Here is a 17,811-nt window from a genome sequence, read left to right on the forward strand (position 1 = left end):
TTGTATGCTGCATACACAATGGTCACTTTCTTAGGTACACCTGTACATGAAATGCAATCCAATACAGCATTCTGCCTTGATGTCTGTTTGCAAAGTTATCATTTTTGGGTTTTGAAGTTGAAACTATGGGTGGTGGAGTTTTTTTGGATTGCAGAGAATGAAGAGGTGGTTCTAAAGTTTCGGCCCAAACCCCTAAATTCTTGGCAGAGCTGCTGTATTGGATTGCATTAGACTGTACAGGTGTACCTTATAGTTTGCTCCATTTCCGCTTCACTTTTTTATGTGAAAGTTTAATAAGTTTAAGATACTGTGTTGGATCAATGATTTAGTCACAGTGAGTAAGCTTGATTCGTGAGTAACTCGCAGCTGCAGCTTTTGGAACAGTTTTGTATAAAAGACATTACAAAGACAACATCCAAGGCTGCTCCGAGTGACTGTCACATTAAAACAAGGACAGGGATTGAATTTAATACTGGGGGTCATTGCGGCTTGCGGTGATTATATTATTATGAAAAGAAACAGCCAGGACTTAACACATACAGCATCTTTTCATCATGAATTGGTTCTTACAAATACAGAAAAAGAATTTCTTTTGAGTGTCTCAAACAATCAATGCTGGTGGGTCTGCTAATGTGCTAGTTACGAGTAGATTGAACTCTACTGGAGTTGGAGACATAAGACTTTAAAATAATATTTAGAGGTCTTTGTAGCGGGGCAAGTATTCTTGTGATGTTTTTGAGAGTCCGTGGAATTGAATCAGGCAGAGACTTTCGAAAACCACAGTACAGTTCCCATGGTTCTGATGGTTTGCAAATGATGTTAAATGTTATAGCAGAGATGTTGTGATATGTACTTCGATTTGTAACACAGATTGTCTAGCTGTTCCTACTGCTTCATGCCAGACTACTATGGGTTTAACTGGCTGCAGGTGTTTGGCTTTATATTTACGGTGCAGACAGAGTGAGAGTCGTATCGGCCCGCTCATCTAACTCTAGCAGAAAGTGAGGAGGCATATTCTGAACTCTTTTCCAGCCTCTAGATTACATACAATCAGTGGCATTTATCTGACGGTATTTGCACCTATAACAGGAATTACATTTACGTATCAACTTGTTTACTTAAACCTACCACCTGGATTAGTCTGTGCTGCTTACCTGATCTTTAGGTATGTGACATATTTCTGCCTAGTCATATATCAGTGGATTCGTCTCAGTGGTTTGGATGTTAATTTGACATTTAAGAATGCCTAGACTTCACACAGGTCGCCGGTACTTGAGATTAGAGCACACTCCACTGCTTTATTAAACCGAGTTGTATCATACCATAATAACTTTGATGGAATGAGCTTTTTATTCCAGCCTGGCTCCTATCAGTAGCTCATTTTCCTCTGCTGTATGACACCGGAGTCTTTGAACCATAAACTAAGAGCTTGCTTCAGACACAACAGCTGTTGAGCTGCCAGAGAGGCGAGATGGCCTTTTTTTTCTCGCTGGTCTTTATCTTTTCCTTGTATCTTCCACTATCTCTGCTCTTCTTGAAACAAGGATTCTTTCAAATGACTGTTTTGGATTTTTTTTTTTTTTTTTTTTGTTTCATAAGGGCTAAGACAGCCTTTGTTTTTACAGTTTAAGAGGAAACTCTGATCACCTGAACACTTCTTAGTCACTTGATTAAGAAGCCTATAGAGAGACACTAACCTCCCCTGCTCAGATAGTTAAGAGGGAGGCAGGTCTTCAAAGCAGTGTGAATCAAGAAAGGATGTGTTGCATTTAGTGCTCGATGGAAATGCACTGATTAATAAAATCAGCTACTACAGGAAGGTGGCTTTTTAAATCTGTGAAGTTTTGTAACAGCAGTGCTAACAAACAGGTCATTAAACTTAGGCGAAAAGCATCTATGATCGGTTTAATTGTCTTACACAGTGGTTGTGACATTTGTGCATGTTGTTAACATGTTTTTGAGAAGTTGAGGCGATAGCATAACTTTGCTGCACCGTATATCTAAGGCCTGTGAGAGTTATATGGACAGATACCTCAAAACTGTTGTGACGGGTCAGTGCAGCAGATAGTATTCATTAAAATTAATTGCCACAAATGCAGCTGTCAGGCATCCGTGTTTGCTTTTTCAGGCACATGCATCTTTTTTAGGGCCATGTTGTGTGTTGTAGCTTTCACACGAGAATTGGATGTTGACAGTGAGTAGTTGGAAGTTGGAAACTTGCAAAGATGGTAACCGCCCACACATTATAAATTTATAGATCTGCTAAAGCTAACTATGTACAATGTGTGTTTTATTTTACTCTATTTTAGATGATGCTAAGCTAAACTTGAAGTCTCCTGGTTACAGATTTATATTCAACACACTGACATGAGAGTTCTCAAGTGCATCTGCAGATTTCAATTCACAGTCTATGAAACATTTAATGACTAAATGATGTCATTTCTGTGTGTGTGTGTGTGCGTGTGCGTGTGCGCAGAGCTGGAGGTAGCAAGGATGAGCACTGATGGAAATTTGCCTGATCTGAAGTTCCCACAAACTGGAGGACAAGGCAACTCTATCCACCTCTCTGCTAACACACTAAAGCAGCACGGAAGAAATGGTGAGTAGCCAAACGTCTGAATCTGCATTTATTGGTTCCCTATTGTTAGTTTGAAGTGTAATCATGACTTTTGCACAGCTTCGGGTATTTAGTTTTGTGATAAAATACAATATTAACAGACTAAATATTTTTTGACTGCAATAGAAACGGTGTTCAGTTACTTGAAAAACTTTCTTGCTTACAAGGTCCATCGCAATTAATCAAAAATTCTTTGTGTAATTTTTTTTTTCCCCCACTTCTGTATGTGATGTTGCCTGGTGCTGTAGTAGTTTTGCCGGAATTTCATTACAGATGCTTGTGAATAACTGTCAATTTGCTGCCCGGATCCTTTGTTGGCCTGCATATAAAGCACCGGAATCGTTTTGCAGTCTTCAAATAGGGCCCTGTCTGTAGTATTAGTTACATTCAAGCACTGACTCTAAACTGTAAATGAGGCAGTTAGACACAATACATCGCTATCTTCAGGAGCAATGCAGGCCCATTTTTAGATTTTATTATCAGCTCATGTAAATTAGAATCGACTCAAACTGTGCCCGGTGCGTCTCGGCTGGATGTCCAGCCGTGCCCAGGCGGATCATTATAACAAGGTGGTGGATATTTCCCCGCCATCCAATGCTATAGCACCCAAAATGTTTTCTTTTCATTTGAGGGAGTGATCTCAGTCACTGCAGGGGGGAGGGGAGGGGGGAGGGGGGGGACTTTCTTTGATATCAATGCTCAAAAGTGAGACCGCAGGAGGGAAACAGATGTATACAAGTGAGAAAGAGGAGAAAATTATTAAGAAGAAAAATGCTTGCCTTTTCTAAAGAAGAGTGGTAACCACATTTTTTTAAAGAAATGCTGAATTAAAATAACTAATTGTTGACATTCTTTTTTAAGCTTGTGGAACTAATTGGAGAGCTTGATGTTTTCTTATATTGACATGTTTACTATGGGCACTTGTGACTCTTGTGTTGACAAAGCTTTAATAGAGGTGTTTTTACCAGCATTGCGTAGGTTACTATTTCCATGATTTCTCTATTGTTGCTCCAGTGTAGTAGTTCATGTAAATAGCTCAAAAGTTTGGCATTTTGCTACTTGATACAGTACAAATATAATAAGAAAATGACACTTCCAAATAATTAACCTTATTCAGCTGACATCGTCCACTCTACCCACTAAGATCTAATTATAGATTGTAGCTTAAAATAGGTTAGTTATTATTTCTTTTTCCTATATAATATCACATTGGTTTGCTTACTGTGGGTCAAGAGGTACTGGTCTATGATTTGGTTCAGTAAAATTAGTGAAACAATTGAGACACCTGTCAGCTTTGATGTAAACAATGTCAACAGGAAACACTAAAGGCAGTAGCGTAAAGGGAATACCTTAAGTTTAGTTTGGAAGAAGGTGAGGGGCATTGAAACACCCCTCGGATGATTTGGAACTCTCATTGCAAACCGAGCCTTATTGCCCAAATCCAACCTTAATAATGTTCTTGTAGCTGAATGGCGATGCCTCCACCCCTTTTCCACTGAGCCAGTTCAACGGTTGTTTCAAAGCCAGCGTCTAAAATTCAAGCCAGTTGTTTGCGCTTGGACAGCCAAGGAAGTGGCCTCGAAAGCCTCTTTGCTAAGAACTGCATGCGTCAGGGTCTGGGGATGAGATTACTGTGATTAAAGAGAACAACTCAAGTTTAGTTGTGAAAATAACATTTGCTTTACTGCATTGTGACTGATACAAGTGCAGCTGATGCTCATTAGCTTCCTAAAGTCTAAGATTAACTGAGGAGGATATTAAAGAATCAAATGTAAGTATTTATATTTCTATTTGAATTTAATTGCTGTCCTTAACAACCCCAACGAGCTGTACAAATGGCCGGGTCACACAAACAAGTCCAGTCGTTGGGTGTCTCTGTACTTTTGACCATATAGTGTCTTCTTGATTCAGCTGTTTCCCTCATGACCTCCTTGCCCAACTGTCCTCCTGCAGGTGAGATACGAATAGCGTTTGTCCTGTACAAGCACATTGGGGTCTACCTTTCAACGGAGAACGCCAGCATGAAGCTGGGCAGTGACGCCATGGCTACCAATTATTCTGTCATCGTCAACTCCCCGGTTATCACAGCCGCCATCAACAAGGACTCTAACAAAGTCTACCTCTCTGACCCGGTCATTTTTACCATCAAACATCTACAGGTAATCGACTGTATGTGTGTGTCTTTACGTGTGTGTCTCTGAGCAGAGATGTGTTTTTGTGTTCACTTTGTTGTTAATGTCTCTGCGTTTAATGGGCTTTTTTGTCTCTTTCTCTTTTACTTACACACAAAGCCACACTTGCGCACACGCTTCCTTGGTAGAACCCTTTTCATCACAATTTTCTCTATCCCTGAAGCAAAACAAAAATGTACAAATCCTATCTCAAGCCAGGAAAATTAAGTTTCATTGAAAGAAAGGTGTGAAAAATTAAATTGTGGAAAACAGAATTGCTCACAAGGTGATGCCGAGGATGCATGTTGATGTTTATTAGTATGAACAAACAGCGGCCTGATCTCCTGAACAAATATCAGTCATATTGAGCCTCACTGGAGGCTGCTTAGCCATTGTGGATAGTCGCGACTTCTCCCTCTTGACTCCATTATCTTCTCCACACTCCGGTTCCCTGGAAATACCCCTGCTTTGTCTATCGACAGCGCCTTCAGCGATTATCAGGGATGCTGAACAACCATAGGAGAGTCGCACCAGGTCTCATGTGTAGGAGGGAACTGCGAGGTAGCAACAACGGGAGAGGGAGGGGAAAAAGAAAAAAAAAAAAAAACAAGAGCACAGTGGGATAGTGAGAGTAAAAGGACGATAGCTTATGGATGTCAAAATTAAATGGTGGGAAAATGTCATGGGGCAGTGTCAGCGCAGTTAATGCTGTGACTCACCTGCCTTAAATGTAATTTGTAATTTGGACTGTGGATTCACTAATTTTACTGGTTGGTCTAATGTTGGGGCACTGGAGCTTTTATACCCTTTTCTTGCTCGGATCAAGTCGTTTCAATAAAAGTGTGCCCTTTTGGAAAAGTGTGTTCTGTGCGCTGTAGTTCAGTGAGTAGCTGCTACCATTTCATCAACTTACAGGGCCATAATCATACACACATCTATATTAACAGTACATTTTGTGTACGCCAAGGGCCGTGCTATTAATCATATAATGAACATGCTTACAATTTAGGCTTCTGCTATTAATTAAACTCGCTTAGATATTATTGGATACGATATTGATGTTTTGCGTATGGAGCACTTTCTCTGGTGCATCAAATCAAGAGCTCCCCATCCTCTGGTAAGCTGGCGAAGTTGTTGTTAAGCAAACGATCTGATTAACTGGTTTCCAAGCACCGTCGTGGCTGCAGGCAAGAACATTTTCTTCTTCTTTTCGATGGGGATAAATGCTTTATATTTTGTTGTACCCTGCTGTGGTGTTATCATTATTTTTTTTTTTTTTTCAGCCAAGCTTAATTTATATTTACCTTTAAGGAATAAAGGCAGACAAATAATAGTAATAACTGTAACTGCCTAAGAAAAATAATCATATGATTTATAGCTAATGCAGCCCCAAATAAACCAAACGTTTGATATATGGGATATCAACTGTATACATTACCAATTATGGTTTCAATTATTTGTCTCAGGCACATTAAGGCAACCTTTACTTGCCCTTGAAAATGCACCTCTGTTACTGAGCAGGGTTCCTATTTTACTAGTCAAGTCCCCGTTTCCAACCACGAGGTTTTGGATCACTGGTCTTCTGGGATGATGATGTGTCCTCTAGTTATTGTTTCGCTTCCTTGCCTCAGCACTTAATGGGCCCAATTAAAGTCATTAATGGGACAGAGGGTCATCCTATCTCTGTGCTGTGGAACATTTTAAACAGGGTTTGGGTGTGTGAAGGGTAAACCCACTCAACAGCAAATTTACATTCACAGAGGATAAATCTTATTAGACTAATTACCCTGCAGCAAGTGTGAAACTATGAAAAACCCCAACGCCTTACAGTGTTTAGAGTACGACGGCAGACGCATTTAACCTTGGAAGCTATGAGAACCAAAAAAGGGGGGAGTGAGTGTACTCTCCTTTGTTTCTGAGGCTACTAAAGAAACGGGGCTCAAGAGGAAGAAGCGGTTAATATATCTTATTTATCAGCAGCTATGTTTTGTTGTGCTGGTGTGTTACCCAACCTCAATGTCGTGGCTGACTTTTATAAAATGGCAAGCGAGATAGCGCAGGGAGGCGTGCTTGTCGTTAGGGTTGTATCCTGGCGCCGACAGTGGTGGGGCCCATTAAACAGTGGGGCAGTCCATTGTCACGCAGTGAAAGTTAAAGAGAAAGGTCAAAAAACACAGTGAAAACGAGGCATGGGGGCCGCCTGATGCTGTATGACAGTTAATCCACCTGCTATTCACTTCAAAATGAATATGGATTGCAGTGAAGGAAATAAACAGCCTGTTTTCCAGATATTTATTCTGCAAGCAAAACACAACAGCAATGGGCAAAGCCTACGTGTGCATTAAAACCCCATCCCTGTGTTTCAGCTAGTGAGGAGACGCTCCGTTTTCTAGTATTTATTCCACTCTGATTCATTTAAAATATATATATTTATTTATTTATTTTTTGCTTTTTAACAGCAATCCGAGGAGAACTTCAACCCCAACTGCTCATTCTGGAGTTACTCCAAGAAAACCATGACCGGTTACTGGTCGACGCAGGACTGTCGCTTGCTGGGCACCAACAGGACACACACCATGTGCTCCTGCACTCATCTAACCAATTTCGCTGTCCTCATGGCCCATGTGGATGTCAAGGTAGGTCTGCAGTTTTGCCTATCTTGATTTTTCCGCGGGGGCAATTTATCCTCAAAAATGTGCAATTTACCGAAAGCAGTGGAGAGAAATGAAAATGCATTCATCCATCTTAGGGTACAGTCCATTCCAAGCTGATTGGTGGACAAGAAAAGTAAGGCCGGGCCAGTGTAGAGCATTGTAAAGCAGAAGGCGTCCCTTTCATTGCCGTTGTCAACATTTTTTATATTTGCCTTGCTTTCTACTTCAGTAGGTGAAGTAAACTAGATAAATGTTTTCTGACCTTCCCTACACTTTGTAGACTAATGTTTAAAGTGCCAATGCACGCTCTATTCATATAGTGTTAAACAACAAGTGCATATTGATTGCAGCAATCCTAAACCTCCCATCTGTGAAGTAGCTCAAATATGTGATTGACTCAAGTGTTTGGTGCGTTTTGTGTGATTCAGGGCAGCAGCGTACAATGCTTATCTGAGAAATAATTTGCTTTGGCCCTAAAATTTAGCAGGTATTTGTGATGGCTACTAAAGTGCAACTGTATGCTTTTATCTGTCCTTTTACTACCACTCTTTGTCCGGCCACAAGTTAATTGCTTAATGGTGACACAAAGGGTGTTTAATTTTGGGGTTGTGCTTGATTGGAATGGATTCTCTTTTCTTTTGAGGAGCAAAGTACAAACATATAATAGTTTAAATTTAGTGTAATCTGTGACAAAATGAGATGTGTGCTTGCCTGAATGTCAACCTTAAATTGATGGTTTTACAACTAAACAGCAAGTAGGGTGCATCTTACATGCACACGTACAACACCCCGAGCATAAAATAAAATTCCTGTGGTTATTATTCTAAAGGGAATTTGGTCAGGGTGTGACTTTTTGCCTCCTGGTGGCAGAAATGAAAACTGAAGTATAACCCTGCTGCAGGGTTGAAACGTCGGGGCATCGCAAACATGGAGGGGTGAAAATAAAAAAAGTGTGACACTTTGAATTCACACATCTGTAACTTCACTAAGTGGCTTTTAATTTTGTGAATATCAGTCGTGAGGGAATTTTCACTTTCTTGCCAAGAGTTAAATAAATAAGCTTTCGCTCTCTGTGCCTGTGCCCTAACAGCCAGGAGTCAGTTAGCGTATCTTAGCTTATATTAGTGATTCTACCAACATGCAAACCTAAATATGAAAACAGTGTTGGTTTTTTTTTTTTTTGGTTGATTTTGAGCTAAGCCAGCTTTGTCGTTAGCACATGCTCCATTGTACAGTAAGTGCACAAAGTAAACATAATAGTGTATTCTTTAATATCTCCAACAATTCCTTCAAATGTATACTTGATTAATACTTAACTTTGTAACTTCAAATTACCATAATATCAATATTGTAGTTGTGCATGAATGTGTTTAGTTATGTATTTATGCAAAGAGAGGAAGGAGGAAAACACAAAACATTTAAATTGTATTCCCACATTGCAGGGTGCACCATTTGGATTTTTTGCCTTCAGGATAGCCACAGATCCTCAGTGAAATAAGTACAGCATAATAAGAGTGATGTGGAGTGGAGGAGAGCAATTAATTGGAAGGTGGTAATGGAAGTAGTGCCAAAAAAAAAAACAGTTCAAGTTTTGAAAAAAAAAACTGTAATGCGGCCGTGAGATTTGTGCGGAATGATTATTGTGGGCAGCTGTGATAAAGCTGAAAAGATTTTTAAAAAAGAGAGAGAGAAGGGTTGTATGGGTAAAAAAGGACAGGAAAGTGAAAATGAGAGTGCCTGAGAAGGAAAAGGTAGGAGACTTGCCGATCAGGGAAGAAGTTATGTTGTCTGATGTTGACAGACGGCTTAATTATTTCTGTAACAGGAAGTTTAAGCAACTCACTGCTGACAGAGCAGAGTAATTCTTGGTATCTGTCATGACAATCTGTCTCTCCAGAGCCTCTTCTGAATCAGTGGGAGGAAAAAAAAAAAAAACAGACTCTGTGAGCGCCGTCCCAGTTGGATCCTTTCCACGAAGCCACTAGACCTTACTTCACCACCCTCTATTCCTCAGTCCGGCTCTGCCTCTCTCAATGCACAAACCCACTTGCAGAAACGTTCACGGACACAATTATACAGAGAATCAAAAATTCTGTATCTTTTGACTCCAGAGGGGTCTGGCTTGGTGTGGCTTTCTGCTAGCTAGAGAGAGCCACTGTTTGTCGCTCAGCAGCATGACTTTTTGGACTCAGTCGGCTCTCTGCAGGGTTCGAAGCCGAGTCTGGAATAGAGAGGGAGCCACGAAGAATGGGAGCCTTCACATAATGAAGGCAAAGCAGCAAAAGAGGGAAAAAAAAAGAGAAAGAAAGAAAGAAAGATAGAAAGAAAGAAACACTTTCTGTCAAGCCAATCCCTGCTTGTGGCACTGCATTCACCGGAACAAAGTGGACAGTAGTTACACTCCACTTCTGAGTGATAGCGTTTTTTCTTTCTCCTTTCTTATTCTTTATCTCTACCACTTGGATGTTTGTTAGAAGGTGCCACTGAATGGGAGATTCTGAGGCTTTTTATTTGACAAATTGTCAGTTGTTGTATCTGAGAATACAGTGGAGGGAAAGTGTGTGTGTGTAAGTGTGTGTGTGTGTGTGTGTGTGTGTGCAGCCGTGCAAGAAAGAGGCAAAAGAAAGACATTTCTCTGCCTCTTTGTCGCTTGCTCACTCCCAAATTAGAGACTGTTTTTGTATCCATGGCAACACAACATACCACTGCTCATCTCTGCATTGTTATTACTCATTACCCTCAGAGCAACAGATTATATTCTAACCTTGTTTATTTCTCAGTGGCATATCAGAAAGAAAAAAAAAGATAGGCAAGCTGTAATTACAATTTTCCTTTGGAGGACAGAGGCTCGCTACAGTATCACCATCATCTTTTTTTTTTCTATTTTTTATTTTTTTTCCTCGATGGTGCGTATGCTCGCAAGCAGGGAATAATGATAGTGTTATATTCAGAGATCTTTATGCTGGGCTTAATAAGCTGTCACCTGCATCGCACTTGTAATGTTAGTTTTTAGCACCAAGCTAGGATTGTGTTCAAAGTGCTGCATACTTTACCCAAATTAGAAGTTGTAAGATGTTCCTGCTCAAGCAAGAGGACGCCGTCATTTTAGTTGTTTTATTTTTGTTTACACCTTTTATTTAGGATATTTTCACTGAGAGGCTACCTCCCTACCGTCACATTCACACCTGAAGCAATAGGGATTAAGGGCCTTGATCAGGGGCAGCACATGGGATCAATCCATCCGGTCTCTGCGATTGAACCCATGACCTTTCTTAACCACAAGCTCCCTTCTCTAACCAGCAATTTAGAGTTGCCGCATGGTTTTGGAAACTTGAAACAGTTTCAATGTGTAAAATTCAAATGTGTGTTTATATTTCAGGTCACATTTAGTAGAAAAAGAAGTCAGTACTTTGTTGAAAAGTTCATTGATTGATTTTTTTCCGAGTGAGGTGTGATACATTGTCCTCTAGAAATAACAGTAATTATACATTCATTATATATAATCATACCTTCCATGTTCTACAGTTTTTACTTCAGTTTCCTACGACAAACTTTAGGACTTTCAAGGTCTTAAACTGACCTTTACTCCTCTGAGACCAAACATTTGTTATATAACTAAAATACTTGTGCTGATATACTTTTTAACAGTGAGTGCTTTGTAATCAAGCTCAACGTGACATTGATTGTGCGTGTGGGCAAGGTAAAAAAAAATAAAAAATACAAACCTTCATGTTCACACATTCATATTCATAAGAAACCCTTGAACTAGAATGAACTGTACAGTATATGAGATTATTAGACAGTCTGAGCGGTGGAGAAACCCTAACCCAGGCTGTGTCTCCTTGGGATTAATTATGTTTGAAGTCAATTAGTTCCTCAGAATAATTTCTAATTCACATATTGTAGACGTGTGAATGTTGTTGAATAATTGCAAGTAAGTACGTTCAGAGCCTTGGTTTTTAATGTAATAAATATTATTTCCACACACGTAAACCAAGCCTCCTACATTTCACTACACCCACTCACACAAATACAGGTAACAGTATCAGGTAACCGCCACTTGGAGGCTGAGTGCCGTTACTGCTGCCTTTTTGGTAATTTTGCTAATTTCGAGCTACCCAGCTATCAGAGAGCTGGTGCCTTTGACTGATCCTGCAATCTGTGCAGAGAAGCGCCATTGGCTGGGTAAACAAATTAAAACTACATTCCCAGATGACAGCTGCATGTGAGAGATTATATTTCTGTTTTGTATCTTTCAGGAATGATAGCAAACTGAGTTTGAGTGGGGAGCGACGTGAGAGTGGGCGTACTTTGATGTGACTTTGCTAAGAATGTTTGTAGAGCCTGTAGACATAGAAGATAAAAGATGCTTAAACTGTATTGTGAAATAAAAGGCATTCCACTTGACTCAATGTTGAAATGCAAGATTTTGCTCCTGCAGTGGTGTTGTCGAACTTGGACACCTCATGAGTGTGTTATGACTTTTTTGACCTCCGTGTCATTTCATAGTCGCGGTGATCTAAACTTGTTTTGGAGCCTCTTTGTTGAATAAATCTTTCAGTGTCTCTCTGCCTTGATCCAGTAAGTGCAGGCGCTCAATGAATGTCACAACAACAGATGACCACTATTTCATCAGGGTGTGCTTCAAACATATTTATTTTTGGTTAACACCAACTCAAGTGCACGATGCTCGTATTGAACCCTTTGAATTTAAGCTTGCCATTTGTGATGATTGCCAGGAGGCATTGAAATAAAGGGGATTTTTGTTTTTAATATGGGCTAAAACAAAAAAACACAGTTTAAGAAATATAGACCTGCTCTGGTTCCACCTAGGAGCCATTATTTACGTAATAGATATGTGTGCTGAGATAGACCCCAGGGAGGCATTGAGCTACTGGTAAGTGGCACTGTTCCCAACTGAACCGTATGTATAAATCAATCGCACATCCCACAGGATGATGGAGAGGCTGGTATTTGGGTAGCATCTATCACTGTCCTTACAGAATATCTCCACGCTGGCACCATCAGACAGTAAATATGATGAGAAAGGACAGTAAAGGTTAATACTTCATGATGTAACATTCAATCACAATTCACACGGCAAAAGACATATATGTATACGGTGCCTTGCAAAAGTATTCCTACCCCTTTTTTTTACGTTTTGTCATGTTACAACCCCAAACGTAAGCTTGTGTTATTGGAATTTTATGTGATAGACCAACACAAAGTGGCACATAATTGTGAAGTGAAAGGAAAATGATAAATGGTTTTCAACATTTTTTTACAAACAAATCTGAAAGGTGTGGGGTGCATTTGTATTGAGCCCCCTTTACTCTGATACCACTAACTAAAATCCAGTGGAACCAATTCCCTTCAGAAGTTACAGAATTACTAAATGTAACTTGATCTCAGTAGAAATACACCTGTTCTGTAAAGCCCGCAGAGGTTTGTTAGAGAACATTAGTGAACAAACAGCATCATGGAGTCCAAGGAACACACCAGACAGGTCAGGAATAAAGTTGTGGACAAGTTTAAAGCAGGGTTAGGTAATAATAAAAATAAAATCCCAAGCTTTGATCAACTTATGTAGCACTGTACAATCTTATCATCCGAAAATGGGAAGAGTGTGGTACAACTGCAAACCTACCAAGACATGTCCATCCACCTAAACTAAAGAGTATTAATCTGGGAAGCAGCTAAGAGGCCCATGGTAACTCTGGAGCTGCTGCAGAGATCTACAGCTCAGGTGGGAGAATCTGTCCACAGGACAACTATTAGTCGGCCTTTATGGAAGAGTGGCAAGAAGAAAGGCATTGTTGAAAGAAGCCATAAGAAGTCCCATTTGCATTTTGTAACTTTTGGGCCTAAATGCAAAATGCTATGTGTGGCAGAAACCAAACACTGCACATCAACCTGAACACACCATCCCCACCGTGAAACATGGTGGTGATCAGAGTTGATGGGAAGATGGATGGAGCCAAATGCAGTGAAATCTGAGATGAAAACCTGTTAGAGTCAGCAGAAGACTGTGACCGTGTTCACTGCCATAGCAACTGAAAGTCATGCTTGAACACTATATCATAATCATTGTGGCTTAGAACACAGTGTGACGTTAGGTGCATGTGCAGAGTGTTAGCTCCCACCGCGCAGGCTGGAATCTCTCTCCCAGCCCTTTTAAAAGTGACAGATTTTCGAAGACCCCTGATTCATGTGCCCTCCCCTCAACTGTTCCTCGTCCCCGTGCAGATCATAAATCCCACCTATCATGCGTAGGTGAACTTGTCACATGGTTCCCCGCAGTGGGCCACTACCCCTTAGTGCAACAGTCTGCCCTGCCTTGACCGTATTTCACGAGTCAAAGCCCGACTCTAGAGGCATATAGGGAGATTTATGCATTTTAATTGGATTGGCTTCATGGCCCCATGCTGAGAGCCGTTCTTCGAGGTATAAAGGATTGATGCTGTGTTCTTTTCACTACTGCGCCCTCTTATGCATCTTAGAGAAGTGGTTTAGGATGTTTTGGCTTTAGACACACGATGTCATGGCAATTACATGAATATGATGTGATGTCAAGTTCAGATGCCGCGGCCAAAGTACCAGTGCTCCGTGCGAAATGCTGGTTGCCAAATATCGTCTTCTATGTCAGACTTATCCAGTGCCCAGGAACCTTATTTTGTACTACATGCAAGCAGATCCGGGGCAAAGCCAGTCTCCTCCGGCATCCTGACTGGGATGAAAAATATGTGTATTTAAGTAAGAAGAGAAAAGGGTAGGGCAGAAAGATTGGAAGACAAATGGAATGTGTATAAGTGTGCCTCGCCCTGGTAAGTAACATGGATGCTGTATGACTTGGCTGCCCTTGCAACACAGTGAGTGAATTTCAGAGCAAATTATGTCTGCCCACTTTAGAGACCCCTATACAGATTCCCATCATGGAGGCTTGTCGGCGTGAGGTTATGTGCCCAGGCTCTGAAGATCACATCATTTGCCATGCTGCCCGGGCAGGGACCCCCAGTAAAAGGAAAGGTTTCAACAAAGCCATTGTGGCGGGTGATGTCTCGGCCATCATCCACCTCTGAGAACAAAGAAATCATTCCACAGTAAATCCATCACCCAGGTGTAGATACGCTCCCTGCCCTCCTTTCTCTGTTTCTCTAGCTTGGTCTCTTTTTCTCTCTTCCTGTGTTGCCTTCTCTTTCTTTCTTACCTGGCCCCCCTCCAACTGAAGGTGAGATTGTGATGGATAGAGCCTGCAGCCACTGCACAGCTCACTAGCCCAGCAGACCTTAAGGTTCCCCCTCGCAATGTGCTGCAGCCAGTACCACCCACCGCATCGATACCTCTATCATGCAGCACACCGAAAGCGTCACGTGCAGCGCACAACTGCACCGCATGCAAGCACAAACACCAACATCTGTTGCCACCCACTGCGTCGGCACCCCTCTCAATGTAAGGGGGTTGAAATCTGCCGTACTTTCACACAGACAGACACATCTACACACAGAGACATCGACTCCATATAACATCTTGCCAGCCTCCCCCACCCCTCCAACATATACACAACGGCTCATCAGGCAGGAAAATCAAAAGAGCTCTCTCCCCAGACTCAAGGAGCAATGCGGCTGTTATTGTACCACAGCCGCTTAATGATCAGCATCTGTTCCCTTCCTCTGCTAGCGTTAGCTGAGCTGCCACTAAACAAGGCTTTTGTGGAGTACTTCAGCCCCCAAGTTTCCTCACACTAACTTGACTTGGGGGGCTGGGAGAAAAAATAAAAAAAGAACAACAACAAAACCACCCATGGATGTTGCTGGTCCCTCTCTCCCAGCCCTCGCACAAAATACTGCTGAGTGTGGTCGAAATGTGATTTAAAGAGGTGCTTGTTTGAGAGACACGTTAGACATATAGCGTGCTTTTACTGGCTATTTCTCAACGTAAGCAAATATTCTCTCGGGTTTGTCCTCCGCTGAATCTCCGAGTCATACATTATTTGCTAGTGGCCAAGAGTGCATACACAGCCTTCAGGTAGGAAGCAGCTCCAAGTCTGGCAGTTAACAGACTGTGTTGATGCTTGATGGTAGCTCTCACCAGTTTATAAGTTCCTGTCAAAGCACATTTACTGTCTGCCTTCCACTATTTGTAACTTCTTCTGTGCTGAAATAATTCCTGTTTGATCTTCATTAGCATTCAAGCGTAGCCGTCATGTCAAGACTAAAATGTTCCACCTGAGCAGAGATGACGGTTCTAAAGAGGTTGGCACATTTCTTTAAAATTGCCCCACTGCCTTCCCCCACGTTTACATTTTTTTTTTTTTTTTAATTTAAGGCCCATCAGGCTGAAAAGGATGATTCCTTTGGGAAATTAGGAAGCCTCGGAAGCTGACCAAAGTGTTTAGATGCAGTAATTATGTTCAGTTGATAAATCGGGATGTCATTCTCAGACGCCTGTCCCAGTGTTTTACATATAGAAGATTTTGTTATTTATTTTTTTTATACATCTTGGCATCTGTCTTGGCAAGTGTTTGCTTTTCCACCAGTCGCATGATGCGGAATTGTCAGGTTTCTCTAGATGTGCATTACACAGGGAGTTGGCACATCTGTTTCAATGATATTTGCTTTAAACAGTGTTAAATCTTTTGGACTTTTTATTTCCTGCTTCTTTTAGTCAAATGTATCTCCACAGCCATGTGAGATGGATGCAAAAAAAAACAAAAAACCTTAAGTAACACGATCTGAATTGGCTTTAATCTTGATATTATTTACCAAACAATTCTAGTCCCAATTTTTTTTTTTTAATCATTAAACTGTCTGTGTAGCCCTTGTACTACTACTTGGCCAGATTGGGGCAGAAGTTGCATGTTTAAACTCATTACATTTAGATCTTTATCTATTTTTACCAATAATCCATGTGTTTTTTTACACACTGTTAAGATGTTTTTACACCTGAAAGTCCCAACCAGGGTTTTTTTTTTACTTCTTCTTTTTTTAAGCGTATACATTTGATCCTGTCATCTTTGGTTTCACATTGCGATTTTGCGAGCACTCTAAAGGACCTTGCAAGGCATCCCACACTTTGAAGTACTCCGGCTGTAGTTTCTTTACTTTTTAAGTGCCATTGTTCAGCCCTCCTCTCATATCCCTTCTTGCTCTTCTTTCAGGAAAAAAAAGCCTTTATTTCTTCCTTAGATCAAGCTGAAGTGAAATATCTTGTGTGCTCCTCTCCCCAGCTGCTCCTCCGGCTTATTTTAAAATTTGCCCTGGTCCTTATATATTTTTCTCCTGTTTAAAGCTTGACGATAACCTGACTAAACATCCTGTAATTGGTCCAGAAAGTATTCTAACGCTAGAAATGAATTGAACCATGATTCAGTTTGATCCGGACCAAGATCACCTCTTTTGGTCAGACCAAATAATAAGTCTATGGCCTTCTAAGGTAGGTGTGAAAGAACATTTGTAGTGTTCAGATGTTGTAGCCTACCAAATATTTGTTGTGTTAATATATCGTTTGTTTAATCAGTTTTCTCCTCTGTTCCCAGCAACTGCAGAAAAATACTTTGAGAATCCACATTTCAGAGGGTTTTTATGCAGTTTGCTGATGAAGCATACAAGGCACAGAACCTTCAAAATTCTGTTTATCGATAAGTTGTCACCTATTGCAATACCCAATCGAGCTCTAGTCGTGACAGGCCCTGGTATTTTTTTTTACACTCGACTTTGTTCTCAAGTGGCTTCGGTGGCCACAGATGTCGAAGTGTTTCCAACAACATTCTGCAAATTCTGCTGTTTTAGACTGTGTTGCCTTTTCCCACTTCTGTCCAAGTATCCCTGTATGTGCACTTGGCTTTTATGGACTGATGTAAATTTTCTTTCATGGCTGTGGCGGAATCACTGTTGATCCTTATCTGTCCCGTAAAACCGCAGATTTATTGTCAGCAAAAGGCTTTTTACAGCCCAAAACTGGCTGTGGTGGCAAATTACTATTTGAAAAGAGAAAATTATCTAAAGGCAACAGTGAAAGTTATTGACCATGTTGTGGTTTGATTGTGTTCCTGTTGTGCTGGTCTTAGACACCTGTGGCCCTTTGGACTGCTCACTTTGTTGCCTGACCAAAATGAAACAATAGGGGGGTGTTTTAGATTGATTCAGACTGACTAATTCATGATTCATATTTGCCACCTGTGGCTCCCTGTGTTCTGGTTTTATTGGAGGCTTGAGTGAAAAAAATAATAAATATAAAAGCATAGGGGCTGTTGCTGGAATTGACAGGTAATCTAGTTTTGTAGTCTCTATTTTTTTTTTTATGCCATTGACGATGTTTACTCTTTTGCTTTACAAATTTTGTACTCTCACCCGGTCCAATAAATAACAAT

The 17,811-nt window shown here is 40.8% G+C and overlaps 1 protein-coding gene across 20 annotated transcripts in view; it reads left to right on the forward strand.

The window, feature by feature from the left end:
* LOC137137609 (adhesion G protein-coupled receptor L3-like) overlaps positions 1 to 17,811 on the forward strand; it is a 211,281-nt gene that overhangs the window by 164,733 nt on the left and 28,737 nt on the right. For all 20 annotated transcript variants that reach the window (XM_067524090.1, XM_067524097.1, XM_067524093.1 and 17 more), the window contains 3 exons: positions 2,477 to 2,599; positions 4,571 to 4,776; positions 7,248 to 7,424. In XM_067524090.1, the coding sequence (XP_067380191.1) occupies positions 2,477 to 2,599; positions 4,571 to 4,776; positions 7,248 to 7,424 (506 nt within the window). The remainder of the gene's footprint in view (positions 1 to 2,476; positions 2,600 to 4,570; positions 4,777 to 7,247; positions 7,425 to 17,811) is intronic.

This window comes from Channa argus, chromosome 12 (genome assembly GCF_033026475.1).
Source record: "Channa argus isolate prfri chromosome 12, Channa argus male v1.0, whole genome shotgun sequence".
In the NCBI taxonomy this organism is placed as follows: Eukaryota; Metazoa; Chordata; class Actinopteri; order Anabantiformes; family Channidae; genus Channa; species Channa argus.